This window comes from Bos grunniens, chromosome 4 (genome assembly GCF_055505025.1).
Source record: "Bos grunniens cultivar Pamir isolate PY7600 chromosome 4, Bosgru_T2T1.0, whole genome shotgun sequence".
Taxonomy (NCBI): Eukaryota; Metazoa; Chordata; class Mammalia; order Artiodactyla; family Bovidae; genus Bos; species Bos grunniens.
In genome coordinates, this window is record NC_141168.1 from 7059822 (window position 1) to 7079083 (window position 19262).

Genomic DNA, 19262 nt, shown 5'->3' on the forward strand with positions numbered 1-19262 from the left:
AGGAATAGTTTGAGTAGCTCTGAGATTATCAGGTCTTTAAAGGTTTCAGTGAGTTCCCTATGAAACTATCAGGACCTGACATTTTTGTGGAGATACTCTTAACTACTTGGCTATTTCTTCAATAACAATTGAACTGTTTAAATTTTCTGTCGCTACCGGGGTCAATATGCATAAGCAAATATTAGAAACTATCAGTGAGGAAAAGAAGAAGAAGAAGAAGAAAAAAGAGATGGAAAAGGTTCCTACTTACCTAAATTGACCCTTTCCCCCCTCCCTCCTTTTCTTAGGTGGTGTGGGTGCCTGCGCGCCAGAGTCTCTTGATATAAACATGGCTGCCATGCCAAACAACACTCTGAGGATCGTGCTGGTAGGGAAGACCGGAAGTGGGAAAAGTGCAACTGGAAACACCATCCTCGGGGAAAAAGAATTCGAGTCTAAGATTGCTGCGGAAGCTGTTACCAAAACTTGTCAGAAAGCGGTCCGGAAATGGAAGGGGAGAGAGCTTCTTGTTGTTGACACCCCAGGGCTCTTTGACACCAAGGAGACCCTGAACACCACCTGCAGGGAAATCAGCCAATGTGTCCTCGCCTCCTGTCCCGGGCCTCACGCCATCGTCTTGGTCCTGAGGCTGGGCCGTTACACACCGGAAGAGCAGCAAACCGTGGCGTTGGTCAAGAATCTGTTTGGGAAAGCAGCCATGAAGTATATGATCATCTTATTCACTCGCAGAGATGAACTGGGGGACCAGAGCCTGAGCGACTTTTTGAAGGATGCAGATGTAAACCTACGAAGCCTCCTCCAGGAGTGTGGAGACCGCCGCTGTGCCATCAGTAACAGCATGAACACAGAGCAGGCTGAGAAGGAAGCTCAGGTGCAGGAGCTGGTGGAGCTGATAGACAAGATGGTGCAGAACAACCAAGGGGCTTACTTTTCTGACCCCATTTACAAGGACATAGACCAAAAGCTGAGACAGCAGGAGGAACACTTGAAGAAAGTCTATGTTGATGAATTACAAAACAAAATTAAACTAGTAGAAAAGGAATATGCCCATAAACAACCAGCAGAAAAGGAGAAACAAATAACGTTGCTAATGCAGAAGCATGATGAACGAATGAAAAATATAAGGGGAGAAGCTGAGATGAATATATTTCAAGTTGCATTCAACATGATTAGAAATACACTTTCACACATATGGCACATGTTCTGGTAGTACAAAGTTTATTTTTACTCCTGATTTTACTATAACTTGTTAATACGGTAGTTTATAGTTTCCAAGGATGGTTAAAACAATATTTTCTGACTTCTTAGAATCTGACTTCCTCTTATGATCTCTCTCCCTTGCACTATGCATCTATGTCCCTAACCTTGAAATTGGAGGGATTTTGTGACTGCTTTGAGAAATAGTGGGTGGTTGAAGGAACACCATATGACTTCTAAGATTAGATAGGGAAAATGCCTCCTTGCTCTTCCACATTGGTTACCCTTGGAATTTGCCCACCCTGTTGTAAGGAAGCCTGAGTAGAAGCCCAAGTCGCCCCCATGAAGAGAACCTGAAGTCACTGCTGCACTCCCCTGGCTGATATTTCATCTGCCATCTAGAATCAGCTTGCTGGCCTTGCAAGTGAGGCAACATAGAGTGGATTCTTCAGCTGCCAACTGATGAAACTGCAAAAAGCAAGGATGAGCCATCCCCACGGGGTCCTACCCAAATTGCAGATTCATGAGAAAAATAAATGATTGCTATTCTTTTAAACCACTATGTTTTGGGATGATTTGTTATGCAGTGAGGGCTGCATGCAAGCAGGCTAAGTTGTTTCAATCCTGTCCTACTCTTTGCAGCCCTATGGACTGTAGCCCACCAGGCTCCTCTGTCCGTGGGATTCTCCAGGCAAGAATATTGGAGTGGGTTGCCATGCCACCTTCCAGGGGATCTTCCTGAACCAGGGGTCAAACCCACATCACTTACATCTCACACATTGATAGGGGGATTCTTTACCACTAGCATCATCTGGGAAACCCATGCAGTAAGAGTTAACCAGAATTAAATAACTTTCCAGCTCATTCCCCAGCACTCCTGGTTCCCACCTGTCCTTCCACACAATGCCAATAAATTTAAGAGTTTATGAAATTGACATAACCAGGTAATGATCCATTTTGTAGAGTTCAAAGATTCAATTTGGGAAAATTCCAATGAGAAACCTTGCCTATGTTAAGTGTAGGCTCCACTGATGTAATAATTGATGTATTATTTGAATCCACACCTATGAGAACTTTGTTTGTGAAGCATGGGCTTCTCTGGCACCATTATTCTATGGTTCATGGAGATGTGGAAGTTGGCAAATTCTCTTGTTTTATTCTCTCCTCTTTTTGCTATTAAATGTATCTCTTTTTTTGCTATCAATGCCATCTAAGTATAGTACAGATTAACATGACTGTTATTCTATACATAAATATTTTATATGTCATTTTATTTAAATTAATTATTATAACAACCTTATAGAAAAGATGACAGTGAGTCTCAGGATTATAAGTAATTTGACTAGAGCCATCTGAATTCTTGCCTAGAGATCAATAGAGCTGAATTTTGATTCATATCTGCTGGCTTTTAAAGTTAAAGCTCTTTCAAAGGCACTAGTTCGATCTTTTTAGACATCTTAATTTTTTTAATTGGAAGAAATTGCTCTCCAGTATTATGTTGGTTCCTTCCACATTTCAACATGAATCAGTGATAGGTACACATATGTCCCCTCCCTCTTGAACCCCCTTTCCACCCCTGTTGGTTGTCACAGAGCACAACCTAGGGATTTGAGATCTTTGCATCAAACAGCACATTTGCTAATGGAAAGTTAATTGACAGGAGCTCTCCCAAAGGCCTCCATATAAACACTAAGACCCAGGCCCACCCAAAGACCCGAAACCTCCAGTCCTGGACACTTCATGCCAAACCATTTGCAAAACAGAAACACAACCCTGACCAGGAGCAGAAGGACTGCCCAAAGCCATATTGTCGGGGTCCAGCCCAGGTGGATCCAGGGAAATTTGAAGGAGAGACGGCATTGGCGAATACACTGGCTTTAATTAAATATTAATTAGAGATATAAAGAGTAATAGAATGAGGATAGCTCAGCAGGAAAATTCAGGGAGAAAAGAGGCTGAGTGGTTTACACAGGAAACCAATAAGACTTCAAGACAAGAAGCTTGCACCACTTACGTAGGCCGCAGGCATCCTTCCATTCTCCCAAAGGAGAGGAGACACTGAGGCCTCCCCGGTCAGATCTTAGAAGCCCAGGCATAATTAGTAAGCTTGGCGGGCTCTGCGCTCCAGATGGAAACTCAACCAGAGTTTGAGAGAGAGAATGACATGGGGAGACCAGTCTTTCGAGGAACTGATCCCATTTTTTATTTTTCCAGGGTCTGTTTTTATACACTGAGATGTTATACAAAAGTCACGCAGGGTCAGCAGTCCTGACTTTTATTAAAGTCAGGTGCTTCATACAAATGTATACAGAGGTCTTAGGGGTGTTACATCATCTTCTGGCCAGGGGGCCTGCTGACAATTTATGATCCTCTCCTTGTGACAGCGGTCAGTCAACCAGAACACTTATTTCTCCAGGGGTGATTATTCTTAAAACAGACGCCACCTTCCGAAGGCACCAGATAAAGTTACATTCCTATAGGGTGAGGGTGTAGTGGGTTTTAATTAAGAAAAGAATTTACTTAGCTTAAGGTCCAATGTGATTAATATCAAAGGTTAATACTTTTTTCTTCTGTATATTCATTAATGTGTATAAGGGCAGGGGATGTGGAGACTTAGCAGCAAACATTGGCTCAACAAATGAAAAACCCTTCACCAATACAATTTTTAATCAGCCCACTATACTTATACTAAGAGTTTTCTAACTTCTCTAAAGAACCTGTTTTTAGAAGGTTTAAAGCATCTCATGTCTCTCACGGTTGGGAGGCTGTGAGCAATCACATGTGGCCGGACAAGCCTGTCAGGCAGGCTAGAGAACCTTCAGAGGAGTTTGTAGGTTGAAACACTCCTATCACGCCCAGGAATTACTATTAACTGGAGCTGTAAGTTAACTCTTTTTCCGAAAGAGTTGGTGAGGGACAGCCCCTCGTCAAGTCAGAGGTGTAGGTGAGAGCACAAAGTAGTAAAGTAGGCAGACTCTGGTTATGCGGGTAGATGCTCGAGAATTTCCAGGGAGACTCCTGAGGCTCGATCCCGCCTTTGTGTATGTTGAGCCTCCTTCCTCATGACCTTTGCCACGGGCAGAGCACCTCTCGCTGGCCCCCAACACCATATCAAGCCCATAGACACCCGAACACATAGACACACACTGCTAGACACAGCACTGCCTTTCAGAGAGACAAAGTCCAGTTCCATCCACCAGAGCAGAGGCACAAGTCCTCCCAACTAGGAAACTTTCACAAGACACTGGTCCAACCCCACCAGTGGGCTCTCTCCCTCTTTTAAAGTACTGTCCAAACTTCAAGTGCTCCTAACTGTAAAATAAAAACCTCTTTTCTATCAAATAGTTTTCGTTTGCCCCTGCACATCCACACTTCACCCCCCCCTCCCCTTCAGTCTAACTCGTTGCCTGGGAGACTGATCTGCATGGACTACATCAGTGGGATCTCTTGCTATCGGTCCTCTGCTTGGTTTCTGCCAAAGGAAATCCAAGCAGGAGATCTCTTGAAGGTAGAAAAGCAAGATCAGTATATCTGTTCTCCTGCCTCTCTCCCTGCAGGGTCATCTCTGAGTAGTTGCTACCCTACGTTGAAGGTTATAGCTCCTCTTCTTGAGATCTCTCCACCCAACTCTCCTTCTGGATTCCGCCTTTTGTTCACCACTTAGGTTACTGATACAATTTCCTCACTATTACTGGACCTCTCCCTTGTCGTTTCCAAACCTTGTATCCATCTCTCATAGGAAGTCTCTTCACTAGACTCAGCTTCAAGTATATCACTATAGACCATCTTATTTTCTGCTAGAATCCTGGTGGATACATCTTATGATACCTACTTCTTTTTCTATTTGAAAGCATTCCCTGATTTTTATTGTTTTTGTTTTCAATACCCTGACAGCAGGAAAGTCTCACGTGACTGTTGAAATCTCTGGGAAAATTTTACCCACGTAGACTATGACATTGGCAGTGAGCACATTAAAGGTTCTCTCTTGTTAAAATCATTACAAAATTTCAGTGATAGAGAGATGAGTTTATATTAAAATAAATATGGCAGATAACTCAAACTCAAATATCTGGAATTTTTACAGCTGTCCTTTGTTTTGTCTGTGAAAGTGACAGAGTGTTTACTGCATCCATGAAACTTAAGGACACAGGGATTGGAGATTAAATCTCAAGAAAATAACATCTCAAATACCTGCTCATTCTAAGGTTCATCACAAATACTATGAATGGAGTAAGACAACGTGGAAGAAAAGTCTGTTGTGAGAAACATTCATAGTATATGTGAAATAACACTGTGGGCCCCAACTGCTATTTGCTATAAAAGAATCTTATGTTTATAGTTAGTTCCTTGTGAGTGATTCATCAGTGCTACATTATCTCTAGAGAGTGAACAATCACGCACTGCCCAGACGTATTTCCTTTATGAACCATTTGGATGATATTTTCTCTCAGGGATTTGCAGAAGCATTATGAAGTCAGTTAGCTTGTGTGTTTCTAGGCTTGTGTTAGGACCTAATGAAGATGCAACTTAAAGGAGTTGATTTCTTTTCTCTCAAACCTATGTTCTATTATTGAAGGTAAAACATACTCAGAAGAAAAATGAGTAATTGAAGTGAATCATATAGGTATCATCTTTTCCTTGATGCATGAATTCTTGACCATTAGATTATCTTCACTTTCATCATATCCCAGTTTTCTCTGAAGGTGGTTCTGAACCCTGAGGTCTCAGGAAGTTCCCGCAGTCACTGTGTGTACTATTCCTGTGGTTGAAATATGCCACAGCCATGATCCGTAGTTGGGGAAAGTAGGATTCATAGGAGAAGACTTGAGGAAGAATTCCAGGTTTGAGGTCTACTCTGAAGGATGTATAGGATGTGTGCATGTGGATGATGGGATGATAAGCCCCTTTCTTTGCAGAAAGAGGAAAGTTAGGGTCTGGAGGTGAGACCATCAGGGTAGACTCAGAAGTGACAGCCTTCAATTAGGTTTGTGACAAGGTGAGTATCAGAGTCAAAGGGAGGGTCTGACATTAAAATTTTGAACTGAAGGTTATGTGAGAGGCCTAGGGTGAATGTGGCAGGATAATAACAATAAATATTCATTTTGACTGACTCAGTACTGACAATATCCCCACATTCCAGTCTTACATACTAAAAGATTTGTGTATATTGTCACCCTGCTTATTTAACTTATATGCAGAGTACATCATGAGAAACGCTGGACTGGAAGAAGCACAAGCTGGAATCAAGATTGCTGGGAGAGATATCAATAACCTCAGATATGCAGATGACACCACCCTTATGGCAGAAAGTGAAGAGGAACTAAAAAGTCTTTTGATGAAAGTGAAAGTGGAGAGTGAAAAAGTTGGCTTAAAGCTCAACATTCAGAAAACAAAGATCATGGCATCCAGTCCCATCACTTCATGGGAAATGGATGGGGAAACAGTGGAAACAGTGTCAGACTTTATTTTTCTGGGTTCCAAAATCTCTACAGAAGGTGACTGCAGCCATGAAATTAAAAGACGCTTACTCCTTGGAAGGAAAGTTATGACCAACCTAGAAAGCATATTCAAAAGCAGAGATATTACTTTGCCAACAAAGGTTTGTCTAGTCAAGGCTATGATTTTTCCTGTGGTCATGTATGGATGTGAGAGTTGGACTGTGAAGAAGCCTGAGTGCCAAAGAATTGATGCTTTTGAACTGTGGTGTTGGAGAAGACTCTTGAGAGTCCCTTGGACTGCAAGGAGATCCAACCAGTCCATTCTGAAGGAGATCAGCCCTGGGATTTATTTGGAAGGAATGATGCTAAAACTGAAACTCCAGTACTTTGGACTCTGATGCTGGGATGGATGGGGGCAGGAGGAGAAGGGGACGACAGAGGATGAGATGGCTGGATGGCATCACTGACTCGATGGACGTGAGTCTGAGTGAACTCTGGGACTTGGTGATGGACAGGGAGGCTTGGCGTGCTGGGATTCATGGGGTCGCAAAGAGTCGGACACGACTGAGTGGAAGCAGGTGGTGATCAGTTCTGTGAGGTGTAGTTGTTCAAATAATTCAGTAGATATTCGAAGAGTTCAAGAGGAAAGTGAAAGTGAAAATCGCTCAGTTGTGTCCAAGTCTTTGCGACCTCATGGACTGTAGTCCATGGAATTCTCCAGGCCAGAATACTGGAGTGGGTAGCCTTTCCCTTCTCCAGGGGATCTTCCTGACCCAGGAATTGAACAGGGGTGTCCTTGCATAGCAGGAAGATTCTTTACCAATTGAGCTATGAAGAAAGGGCTTTGGAAAAGAGGACAGTTTGATTGGAAGGACAACAACTTTCAGGGTTGGCAAATTTGGGGGGTTTATGCCTAGAGTAGTGGCTCCCCTAGTCAAGAGGGTGATCTCTCTGTAACCATGGCATTTCATAAGGGAGGCTTCACGGGGAATCCTCTTGTGCTCTACCTAATAGGACAAGAGTTCTCTCTTACCTCACACCAATAAGGTGGCCCCCTGTGTCTTGGTGCTGCCTGAGGACATGAGTACTGCAGGGTAAGATTCCTGGGGGGACAAGACCAGTGTCCTCTGGAGTGAAACTTTAGAGCCAGATGCTCTTGGGGGAAATATAAAAGATGTTGCCATGTGCCAGAGGATAATGATTGAGGAGGCTGATTTGAAGCAACCATAGCTTTCACTGACTGTGGGACCCAAGTGTGTTCTTCCCAGAAGTCAGCTGTAGGCCACACAGGATGGAGCCAGCCAAAGCTGGCTTCAAGGGGACTTGACTGGAAGTCTACCAGGGGTCCCAGCTCTGCCAGGAACTGGAGTTGAAATGACCAGCTGGAGGGCAGATAGCAGTCAGCAGTTGGACATGTAATGGTAGATTTCCAGGGGAGGCTATCTGCCGAGTCATTAATGGAGCTCCATGAGGAAAAGAGACACTAAGTGTGTCTCCATTCCCCAAAGACCAGATTGCACCAGACTTGTCTTCAGTGGTTTCTTTTCTGTCCTCCAACCAAGGAGGAGTCAGAAGCAAGGCCAGTGGCTGGAGGAGGAGGAGGTGAGGGCAGGGGTGCAGATGGAAGCAGCCCTGTCCACACTGCTCGGCCTTCAGCAGAAGCTGGCAAAAGCCATGGGAAGGAGAGGCTTTACCCTTCAAAGAAATTCAGCTTGATTATTGGGTTGGGAGCTTTAATTACACAATGGATGAGCAGTGGTTGGAGAGAGTTTCTGCTTAGGATAGCAGCTATCCAAGATTTCCTTCATGAGACACTAGTGGAGCCAACATGATGGGTCTGTAGGAGAAAAGAATAAATGTCTTCCTTCTTTGTGATGTCTTTCTTACTTAATGCAGGGCTTAGATATAGATCACCTCGTTTGCTGTGGAGGAGAGCACACTACAGAAGAACCCCAAGATCTTCCCCTTCTATTCCTGAAATAGCGGCATTGGGTGCTCTGAGTGGTGTAGCAGGAGTCCAGAGAAGCACTGTGCTCCTTAAGATTATAGGAAGAAGTTTGAGGTGGCCACATCCCTCTCACAGACTGGTAATTATATGTAAATCCCACAGTCAGAACAGTCATAGAGGTGGAGTAGAGCCTGCATGTGTGAAATGGTAGAAGTGTCCCTCAGAGCCCTGATCCTTATGTACTCAAGATCAGTCAAAGACCAGCCTTGACCAGCTAAGCATCCATGCGGTGGAGTCTTCACGTCCTTGTGACTGAATAGAAAACAGGTGAGTGGAGACTCTCACAACAAGTGTAGGGGATAACTCTGGCAAACGCTTTCACTGTCCTTAGAGATCATGACTTGACCTCATGAGAATGACTTTAGTTTTTGACAGAGTCTCAGTCTGGTGAATAAAGTCAATGACCAAGCTTGAATACATGTTTTGGTTGAAAATAAAAAGAAGCTACAAATCACAGACTTGTTTTCTGTCCACTGTGGCGTTTAAGTTCAAAGATGACTCCACCAGAGGTGTTCCAGAGATGTTGAGTAATGAGCCCTCAAGGTTAAGGAAGCATGTCTGAAATGTAGCAGTCATTTGTAAAATGCTGTGTACAGAACCAATGAACAACCAAACGTTTGTCACAATCATAATCTGTTGAATGTAGACTCAAAATTACATATTCCTGGAAGATAGCACATACAGACGACCCTGATGACTTCACCCAGCAAGTCTTGAATGGTAGCCAACAAAGCCTATCCTTACTGAACATTGACATGTCTCCATTGAGAAAAGCTGGCCTCAAAATTACCATGTCTGTTAGTTCAGACAGAATGAAAACCACAATCACAAAACAGTAATCAGACTGATCACATGGATCCAAGCCTTGTCTAATGCAATGAAACTATGAGCCATGCCGTGTAGGGCCACCCAAGATGAATGGGTCATGGTGGAGAATTCTGACAAAGTGTGGTCCACTGGAGGGGCTTTCCTGATAGCTCAGTTGGTAGAGAATCTGCCTGCAATGCAGGTGACCCATGTTCTATTCTTGAGTCGGGAAGATCCACTGGAGAATACCCACTCCGGTATTCTTGGGCTTCCCTTGTGAATCAGCTAGTTCACTGGAGAAATGAATGGCAAACATTTCAGTATTGCCTTGAGAATCCTATGAACAGTATGAAAAGTAAAAATGATATGACACTGAACAATGAACTCCTAAGGTCGGTAGAAACCCAATATGCTACTGGAGAAATACCTCAGAAAAGAATGAAGAAGCTGAGCCAAAGCAAAAACAGCATCCAGGTGTGGATGTGACTGGTGATGGAAGTAAAGTTCGATGCTGTGAAGTACAATATTGCATAGGAACCTGTAATGTTAGGTCCATGAGTCAAGGTAAATTAGAAGTGGTCAAACAGGAGATGGCAAGAGTGAACATCAGCATTTTAGGAATTGGTGAACTAATATGGACTGGAATGGGCAGGTTCAATTCAGATAGCCTTTGCACCTACTACTGTGGGGAAGAAATGGACTAATCCTCATAGTCAACAAAAGAGCCTGAGATGCAGTACGTGGGTGCAGTCTCAAAAATGACACAATGATCTCTGTTCGTTTCCAAGGCAAACCATTCAGTATCACAGCAATCCAAGTCTATGCCAAAACCACTAATGCTGAAGAAGCTGAAGTTAAATGGTTCTATGAAGACCTAGAAGACTTTCTAGAACTAACAGCAAAAAAAGATGTCCTTTTCATTGTAGGGGACTGGAATGAAAAAGTAGGAAGTCAAGAGATACCTGGAGTAACAGGCAAGTTTGTCCTTAGAGTACAAAATGAATTAGGGCAAAGCCTAGCAGAGTTTTGCCAAGAGAATGCACTGGTCATAGCAACCACCATCTTCCAACAACACAAGAGAGGACTCTTCACATGGACATCACCAGAAGGTCAACACCAAAATCAGGTTGTTATATTTTTTGGCAGCCAAAGATGGAGAAACTCTATACAATCAGCAAAAACAAGACTTGGAGGTGACTGTGGCCCAGACCATGAACTCTTTATTGCCAAATTCAGATTTAAATTGAAGAAAGTAGGGAAAACCACTAGACCATTCAGGTATGACCTAAATCAAATCCCTTATGATTATACAGTGGAAGTGACAAATAGATTCAAGGAATTAGATCTGACAGAGAGAGTGCCTGAAGAACTATGGACGGGGGTTCATAACATTTGTACAGGAGGCTGTGATCAAGACCATCCCCAAGAAAAAGAAAAGCAAAAAGGCAAAATGGTTGTCTGAGGAAGCCTTACAAATAGCTAAGAAAAGAAGAGAAACTAAAGGCAAAGGGGAAAAGGAAAGATATATCCATCTGAATGCAGAGTTCCAAGGAATAGCAAGGAGTGACAAGAAAGCCTTTCTAAGTGGTCAATGCAAAGAAAGAGAGGAAGCTAATAGAATGGGAAAGTCTAGAAATCTCTTCAAGAAAACTAGAGATACCAACAAATATTTCATGCAAAGAAGGGCACAATAAAAGACAGAAATGATATGGATCTAACAGAAGCAGAAGATTTTAAGAAGAGGTGGCAAGAAAACATAGAAGAACTATACAAAAAAAAAAAAAAAAAAATCTTCATGACCCAAATAACCATGATGGAGTAATCAATCACCTAAAGCCAGACATTGTGGAATGTGAAGTCAAGTGGGCCTTAGGAAGCATCGCTAAGAACAAATCTCATGCAGGTGATGAAATTCCAGCTGAGTTATTTTAAATTGATTCTATCAAAGTGCTGCACTCAGTATGCCAACAAATTTGGAAAACTCAGCAGTGCCATAGGGCTGGAAAAGGTCGGTTTTCATTCCAATCCCAAAGAAAGGCAATGCCAAAGATGTTCAAACTACCACACAATGGCACTCACCTCACATGCTAGCAAAGTAATGCTCAAGATTCTCCAAGCTAGGCTTCAACAATTCATCAACTGAGAGCTTCTAGATGTTCAAGTGAATTTAGCGAAGCCAGAGGAACCAGAGATCAAATTGCCAAATTCCACTGGATGATAGAAAAAGCAAGAGAATTCCTGAGGAACATCTGCTTCATTGACTATGCTAAAGACTTTGACTGTGTGGATCACAACTAACCATGGCAAATTCTTCAAGAGATGGGAATACCAGACCACCTTACTTGCCTCCTGAGGAATCTGTATGCAGATCAAGAAGTAACAGGTAGAACCGGCATGGAACAACGGACTGTTTCCAAATTGGGAAAGGAGCACGTCAAGGCTGTATGTTGTCACGCTGCTTATTTAACTTCTATGCAAAATACATCATGCAAAATGCCAGGTTGGATGAATTACAAGCTGGAGTCAAGATGGCAGGGAGAAATATCAATAACCTCAGGTATGCAGAAAACACTATCTGAATGCCAGAAAGTAAAGAAGAACTACGGAGTCTCTTGATGAAAGTGAAAGAGGAGAGTGAGAAAGCTGGGTCAAACCTCAACATTCAAAAAATGAAGCTCATGGCATCCAGTCCCATCACTTCATGGCAAATAGATGTGGAAACAATGGAGATAGTGACAGACTTTCTTTTCTTGGACTCCAAAGTCAATGCAGATAGTGACAGCAGCCATGAAAGTAAAAGACGCTTGCTCCTTGGAGGAAAAGCTATGACGAACCTAGACAAAATATTGAAAATCAGAGAGACATCATTTTGCCTACAAAATCTGTCTAGTCAAAGCTATGGTTTTTCTAGTAGTCCTGTATGGATGTGAGAGTTGGACCATAAAGAAGGCTGAGCACCAAAGAATGTATGCTTTTGAACTGTGGTGTTGGAGAAGACTCTTGAGAGTCCCTTGGATTGCAAGGAGATCAAACCAGTCAATCCTAAAGGCAATCAATCCTGCATATTCATTTGAAGAACTGATGCTGAAGTTGAAGCTCAAATATTACCACCTGATGAGAAGAACTGACTGACTAGAAAAGACTGTGATGCTGGGAAAGATTGAGGGCAGGACGAGAAGGGGACAACAGAGGATGAGATGGTTGGAAGGCATCACTGACTTGATGGACATGAGTTTGAGCAAGCTCCAGGAGATAGTGAAGGACAGGGAAGCCTGGCGTGCTGCCGTTCATGGGGTCGCAGAGTCAGAGATGACTGAGTAACTGATCTGAACTGAAAAAGTGGCCTTGGACATGGTCACTTCCTCCCTAGGAAGCATTGGCACCATTATCCAAACAGAATATAGTGTGTTCCTACTGATGAAACTGTTAAGGTGTCCTCTTTATTAAGTCACACAAGGGCACAGTGAACACCCTGAGGGATCCCAGCCCCTATGTGTGGGACGTTGTAAATCCAAGATTCAGGTCATAGGATTTTCGGCAGAAAAAGTTGTCATTCCGTTGGGAATCACTGACTTCACCCATGTTCTCTCACATGTGACTCTATTGTTGCTGTGGCATCTGCCTGCATTGCAGCCAGGGAGCCACCAGAGCAGCCGTCTCCATGCTGGTGAAAGGCCAGGGAGAGGGGAGCCTGTGAGATCTCGAGAGCTGGTCACGGGGTTGAGAGGTGGTCCAGCAAACTGCACCCATGCAATCGAGGACTCCCCAGCTGCTCCCTTGTCCTAGAAATGTGCCTTCTGCTTGCCTTCCCCACTTCCAGAAGCCCCTCTAAGGATGCAGCCTCAGGTAGAAACTGATACTGTCTGGATCGTATAAGTGATTGAACCCACTTAAGGCCTCTCTATAAGCGTTTCAGATTCTGGCAGACAGGTGTGAAGAACTGCTTTTCTTGGGGCTGCCCAAGACAAACATCTTGAGTCAGTCCCCTGTGTATTAAACCTACCAGCTTGCAGCCTGGAGTGGTATGTTTCACCATCAGGTTTCAGATGAAACCTGGATAGATCCCTGTGAAGCTGCAAATCAACGTACATTTTAAAAAATCAGTCTTATCTATATTTATAAACAATGTTTGTTGGAATATCTAGGGAAATCATTCTCAAATATTTTTTGCTTGTGTAACAGCATTCTTATTATCTAAATCCCTTCTGAACCTGGGCTGCATTCTCTGGGATATGGAATGAACAAGTTGCCACGTTGCAGAATAGGACTTGGTAGGTGTTTGCTTTCCACACTGTTGAAGTTTCACCTGCCTTCCCGCTCTGGGTCCTCTGTACCATGCTCCCTGAGTTCTTATTCTTACATAGGGGAATGTCTTCTGTAATGATTCTTTATTTTATCAATTATTCCTTTTCTGTTTGTTGTTTTTCCCTTCAAGGAGCACTGATAGGTCTGGAGAAGCAGGGATCTTTATCTGCTATCATGTGCTAATATATCCAGTTGGCTAGAACAGCACTTGGCATGAAATAGGCTCTCACTAGACACTGAAAGGCCTATTTCATTTGATATATTGTTTGTGTTTGTTTAGAATTGTATTGCTGTATTTTGCCTTTACTTCTGCTTTCAAACTACCTCTAGTTTCATGTTTTAGATTCAGATTACTTCTGCAATCCACTTAAAAAAACATTTATTTTTGTAACTGAAGTCTGTGCTGTGTTTATCATAATTATAATCTGTAATCTATTTGGATACATTCATAATTTTATTTTCTGCTGTCTACATGTCCAACCTCTTTCATAATTTGTGTTTTCTTTCTTCTTTGTATCTTAATTTGGATTATCTGGCTATTTTTTTCACTTCTAAATTTTTCCTTTACTTGTATGGAAATTTTTAATGTTCCTTCAATTTTTAAAGGTTACAAATCTCTTACAGTTATAACAAAATATTGGCTTTATTCCCTATATAACATATATTCTTAATTTGTCAAAGTTTAAAAGTAATTCTATGTTTTCATCTCTCTGTTATACAACAAATACTTTAGAATATTTTAGTCTTTATTCCCACCCGCCACCCTTATCTCTACATTATTGTTGTTGTGTATTTTAATTTTCTTATTTTTTTCCTTTTTAAGCCCTGGTGATTTAGTCTGTAAGTCGAATCCAGCTCTTATGATCCCATGAACTGTAGCCCACCAGGATCCTCTGCCCATAAGGTTTCCCAGGCAAGAATATTGGAATGGATTGTCATTTCCTTCTCCAGGGGATCTACTCGACCCAAGGATTGAACCTGGGACTCCTGCATTACAGTCGATTCTTTACCAACTGAGCCACCAGGAAAGCCCTAGAAGTTATTAATAGTATCTCTTCTTTTTTTCTTTCTTTCTGCTTCTTTTCCACATATGATTTACCATCTGGGATTACTTTTCTCTTGCTCAAGTACACTCTTACAAATTCTAGATAAGTTTTGCTGGTGGTAAGACTCTCAGTCTGTATTGTCTGAAATGTGTTTCTTTTGCCTTATTTCTGATTCCTGTTTTCCCTGGGTATAGAATTTTAAGTTGACTGTTATTTTCTTTGAGCACACTGAAAGCCTGCTTCTACTGTTTTGTGGCTTCCTTTGTCATTACTAAGAAATCAGCCCAGTTCCTTTCTTTTTTCAAAGGTCATCTGTCTGTTCATTCTGGTGCATTTCTTTCCCCACAGTTTCACTGCTATACATTAAGGAGTGAATTCTTTCCTAATGAAATTCTTTGGTATTAGATTTCTTGAATGTGTTAATTGCTGAATTTCATCAGCTCAGGAAAAAAAAAATTCCAACCATTATTACTTTACAGTCTTCCTCTAGCCTATTCTCTCTCTCTCTTTTTCTATAAGCATCTTTTGCTCCTTAAACTTCATTCCGATCTTTTCTTTTTCAAATCTCTCATCCATTTCACTGACTAGAAGTCACTGACCCCTATGTCACCCTTCACTGAGGGCGTGTCTCTTTGGACTTAGTGATACAGGTTCCTCTACTAGCTACCCGCCCCCTCCCACCTTGAATCCCCCTTTGCCTTGACTATGATTTTCATGTCAATGTGGCTTCCAGAAGTAAAGTTTCAATTCTCCAGAGCTGGTAAAGTATCCTCAGAGGGACAGCCTGCTGTTGCACTCTACTTGTCACCCACTTAGTTCTGGTCTGAGAATGCTTATTACTTGCCTACTCACATATGCTTTTAAGAAAAGGTATCTAATGTTTTCGGCATTTTTAGTTGATTTCAGTGGGAGGATGATTAATCTAGGTATCTGAAAGAGAAATTTATTTTCCCTTGGTTAGTTTTTTCATGTTTTTGTTTGCTGAGTTAATGGCCCCCTTAGGGTTAATTTTTCTGTTTATCTTTGTCTCTTGCATCTCTCCATCATATTACAGTTTGTCCTCAAATGGCAGTTCTCCCTGTCTACCTTTTCAAATTTTGGAATAAATCATTAGAAAACCTGGAAGTTTCACCTGTGAGTGAGGGTTCTGAGTGCAGGTCCCACCTGAGGTGACTGCGGGACAGGTTGTTATGGAGAGGGAACTCCAAATGCCCGAATGTGGAGGATTTTCTCTGGAGATGCTCTAATTATAGGGCCGAATCCTTCAGTTATGCACTCGGGAAGACAGACCTTGAAGTGTGAGCCTCTGAAGAGGGGGACGTGAGGAGACAGTTGGGCCAGCGGTCTCATGGTCACATCATCAACGAATCCTCAGCCCCACCCCTTCACAGCTGAAATGTCTGAAGCCCACCTCCCCACGGTGCTTCTGTCTCCTCCATGGATACCTCAGCTATAGCCTCTCTGGGCCCATGCTGACTGTGAATGTTTGGCCCCAGTGCTCTTTCCAGAAATTGTTGCATCCTCTTGTATCTGATATGTATGCTCCTAAGTTCGCTGTGACATTCCAGTTTTATTAGGGATTTCAAAAAGAAAATGTCTGTGGTCTATAATTGATCTCAATCCATTTTCCAGAATGATTGGCATATGACTAGTTTGCTAAATTGATGCTCAAATCTCTGATCTCCTGTTACATAGAAATAAAGTGCAGTAAGAGAGAATGTGCAAACTACTCTTACATACTGAAAGGTTGTTGTTGAATCACGGGAATACACCAGGATTCTTGGCCCCCGGGGGAGAAGAATTCAATCCGGGGCCAGAGACGAGGCTTGATCGCTCAGAGCTTTTGTGTAATAAAGGTTTATTAAAGTATAAAGGAGATAGAGAAAGCTTCTGACATAGGCATCAGAAGGGGGCAGAAAGAGTACCCCCCTGCTAGTCTTCAGCTGGATGTTATATAGTCACTAGCAGTCTGTTAATGAAAGAAAGGAATGTCTTAAAATTCAGAATGGCACCAGGCCCCTCACCCATAAGATGCATTTTGGGATAATCTTGGCGCCAAATGGTTTATCCTGGGCCATAAAATGATTAACTTGAATCTTGAAGAAGGGCAGACCACCATACAAATAGTTTCATTTACATAGATTAGGAGAACAATATCTGAGTATAACATACTGGTTTGTCAAGTAGGTTCTGGGCCAAGAGGCAGAACTGACTTGGGGACAGAGTTTGGGGTAAAGGCATAAAACATTTCCATAAGAAAAAGGCATTGGTTATCTCTAGGGGAAACCAGGTGTCATTATGGCAACACAGTATTTTAAGAGAAACCTCCCTTTAAATTTGTATAGAGAAGGAAAAAATATTGTTAGTTTGTTTTCTCCTGCCGCTTAAGAGAGATAAAAAATGTCTGACACTTGCAGGCTATTTCCTCCATTTGGAGACCCCTGGCCTTCCTGCCTGTTACCCTCTCAATCAATACTTATACACAGAATTATTTGTGGTCATCTACAACTTGGAGGTAAAGACTTTCTAATACTAATTTCAAATTTTTATTACTTCAAAATAGGCAAAGAGAAATAAAATTGGCTTCTTAAGTTTTCTATTATGTTCAGGCTTTTAAAACTCCATCCTCAGGAAGGCAGAAGAACCTGCATCCACTGATCGCACTGGTTCTTTCACTCAGCTCACGACAGAGCTGCGACTGCCTCAGTCAGGCCTCCTCAGCAAGTCTGAGTCCACTGTGAGCATCACCCCACGAAAAGGAGGGAAGGGGACCTTGGTCAGGCCAAAGGTGAAGGAGGTGAGGCAGGAAAGAAATGGGTGTGCCGGTGTACATGTGAATTTATAACACCCACTCTTGTTATTGTGAGAAGATTCTGAGAAATGGGCCAACCACAAACTTCTTGGGGACTGTGCTGTAAGGTGTGTGAAAATCATCCTCTGGTCTCTTTATCACAGAATTTCTAGCAAATAGGTACAGATATTTTTACATGCATGAGAAGGTAGTCTGTGGGCTGAAAAACAACAGGAAATGAAAAATACAAAACCAGCAAATGCTTAAAAGAGCAGAAACTATTGAAAGTAAAACTGCAAAGCCTTTGAAGCTTTGAGCTTCAAGAAGTGCAAAAATAGGTCCTAACTCTGCATTAGAAGAGATCCAAATTAACATCTTAAAAGGGCCTGGAGACAAGGTAGTTTGACAACTTAGACGAATTTTACAATCAATCTCTTACATTTGACTTTTCAACTTTATTGAATTTCAATTTGCATGAAATAAAAATTCATGCATTTTCCAGGAGATTCAATAATCAATCAAAAATATTTCTAAGTCTTGGTATTTCCCATTAGCTTATATATGTGTATACATGTTGCATTGAGTATGCGTTTTATTTTATTTTATTATTTTTGCCTTTTGATCCCATTCACCCATTTCTCCCACTTCCACTATCAATCCCGACCGCTGGCAACCACCAATATGTTCTCTACATCTATGAGTTTGGCGTTTGTTTTGTTTACATTCCACATATAAATTTGTTTGCACAGACTTTGTTTTTCTGTTAGACTTATTTCACTTACCATAATGCCCTCCCGTCTATCCATGTTGTCAAAGGGGCAAGATTTCCTTCTCTCTTATGGCTGAATACTATTCGTGTGTGTATGTGTGTGTGTACACTAAATTTTTTATCCATTCATCCATGACTGACATGGAAGTTGTCTCCGTATCTTGACTATTGTAAATAATGCTGCAATGAACGTGGGGGCACAAACATATTTACTTGTTAGTGTTTTCATCTTCTTTAGATAAATACCCAGAGCTGAGATTTCTGGATCATATGGAGTTCTATTTTAGACTTTTGAGGAGCCTCCATAGTGTTTTTTGCAGTGGCTGCACTTTTTTGTATTCCTATTGTCAGGCAAGTGTATGTTCCTACGTTCTGTCTCGTCAAAACAAGGATTTGAAGTGACGGACATTAAAGCCCTTGGCAACAGCTCTCCGGTGTTGGACAGAGCGTATTATAGCTCTCAGGTCTCGAACAGACTGTGTTGTAGCTCTTAGATAAATCAATGTTACAGCTCTGTGTTACACGTTTATTTTATTTAGAAAATAGCAGGAGAATCCATCCTCCAGGGGTGAGGGCAGTTCATTTCAGTTCAGTTCAGTCGCTCAGTCGTGTCTGACTCTTTGCAACCGCATGAATCGCAGCACTTCAGGCCTCCCTTCCCATCACCAACTCCCGGAGTTCACTGAGACTCACGTCCATCGAGTCAGTGATGCCATCCAGCCATCTCATCCTCTGTCGTCCCCTTTTCCCTCTGCCCCCAATCCCTCCCAGCATCAGTCTTTTCCAATGAGTCAACTCTTCTCATCAAGTGGCCAAAGTACTGGAGTTTCAGCTTTAGCATCATTCCTTCCAAAGAAATCCCAGGGCTGATTTCCTTCAGAATGGACTGGTTGGATCTCCT

The 19262-nt window shown here is 42.2% G+C and overlaps 1 protein-coding gene across 1 annotated transcript; it reads left to right on the plus strand.

Annotated features, from left to right (window-relative positions):
• Positions 1-319: 319 nt before the first annotated feature.
• Positions 320-1753, plus strand: LOC147373466 (GTPase IMAP family member 7-like). The gene has a single exon (XM_086398206.1). It carries the CDS (start codon positions 329-331, stop codon positions 1208-1210), a length of 882 nt encoding a protein of 293 aa, XP_086254332.1. The 5' UTR covers positions 320-328; the 3' UTR covers positions 1211-1753.
• The last annotated feature ends 17509 nt before the right edge of the window (positions 1754-19262 follow it).

Bases quoted from the DNA above. Each gene is read 5' to 3' on its own strand.
- LOC147373466 (XM_086398206.1), top strand. From the start codon at position 329: ATGGCTGCCATGCCAAACAACACTCTGAGGATCGTGCTGGTAGGGAAG.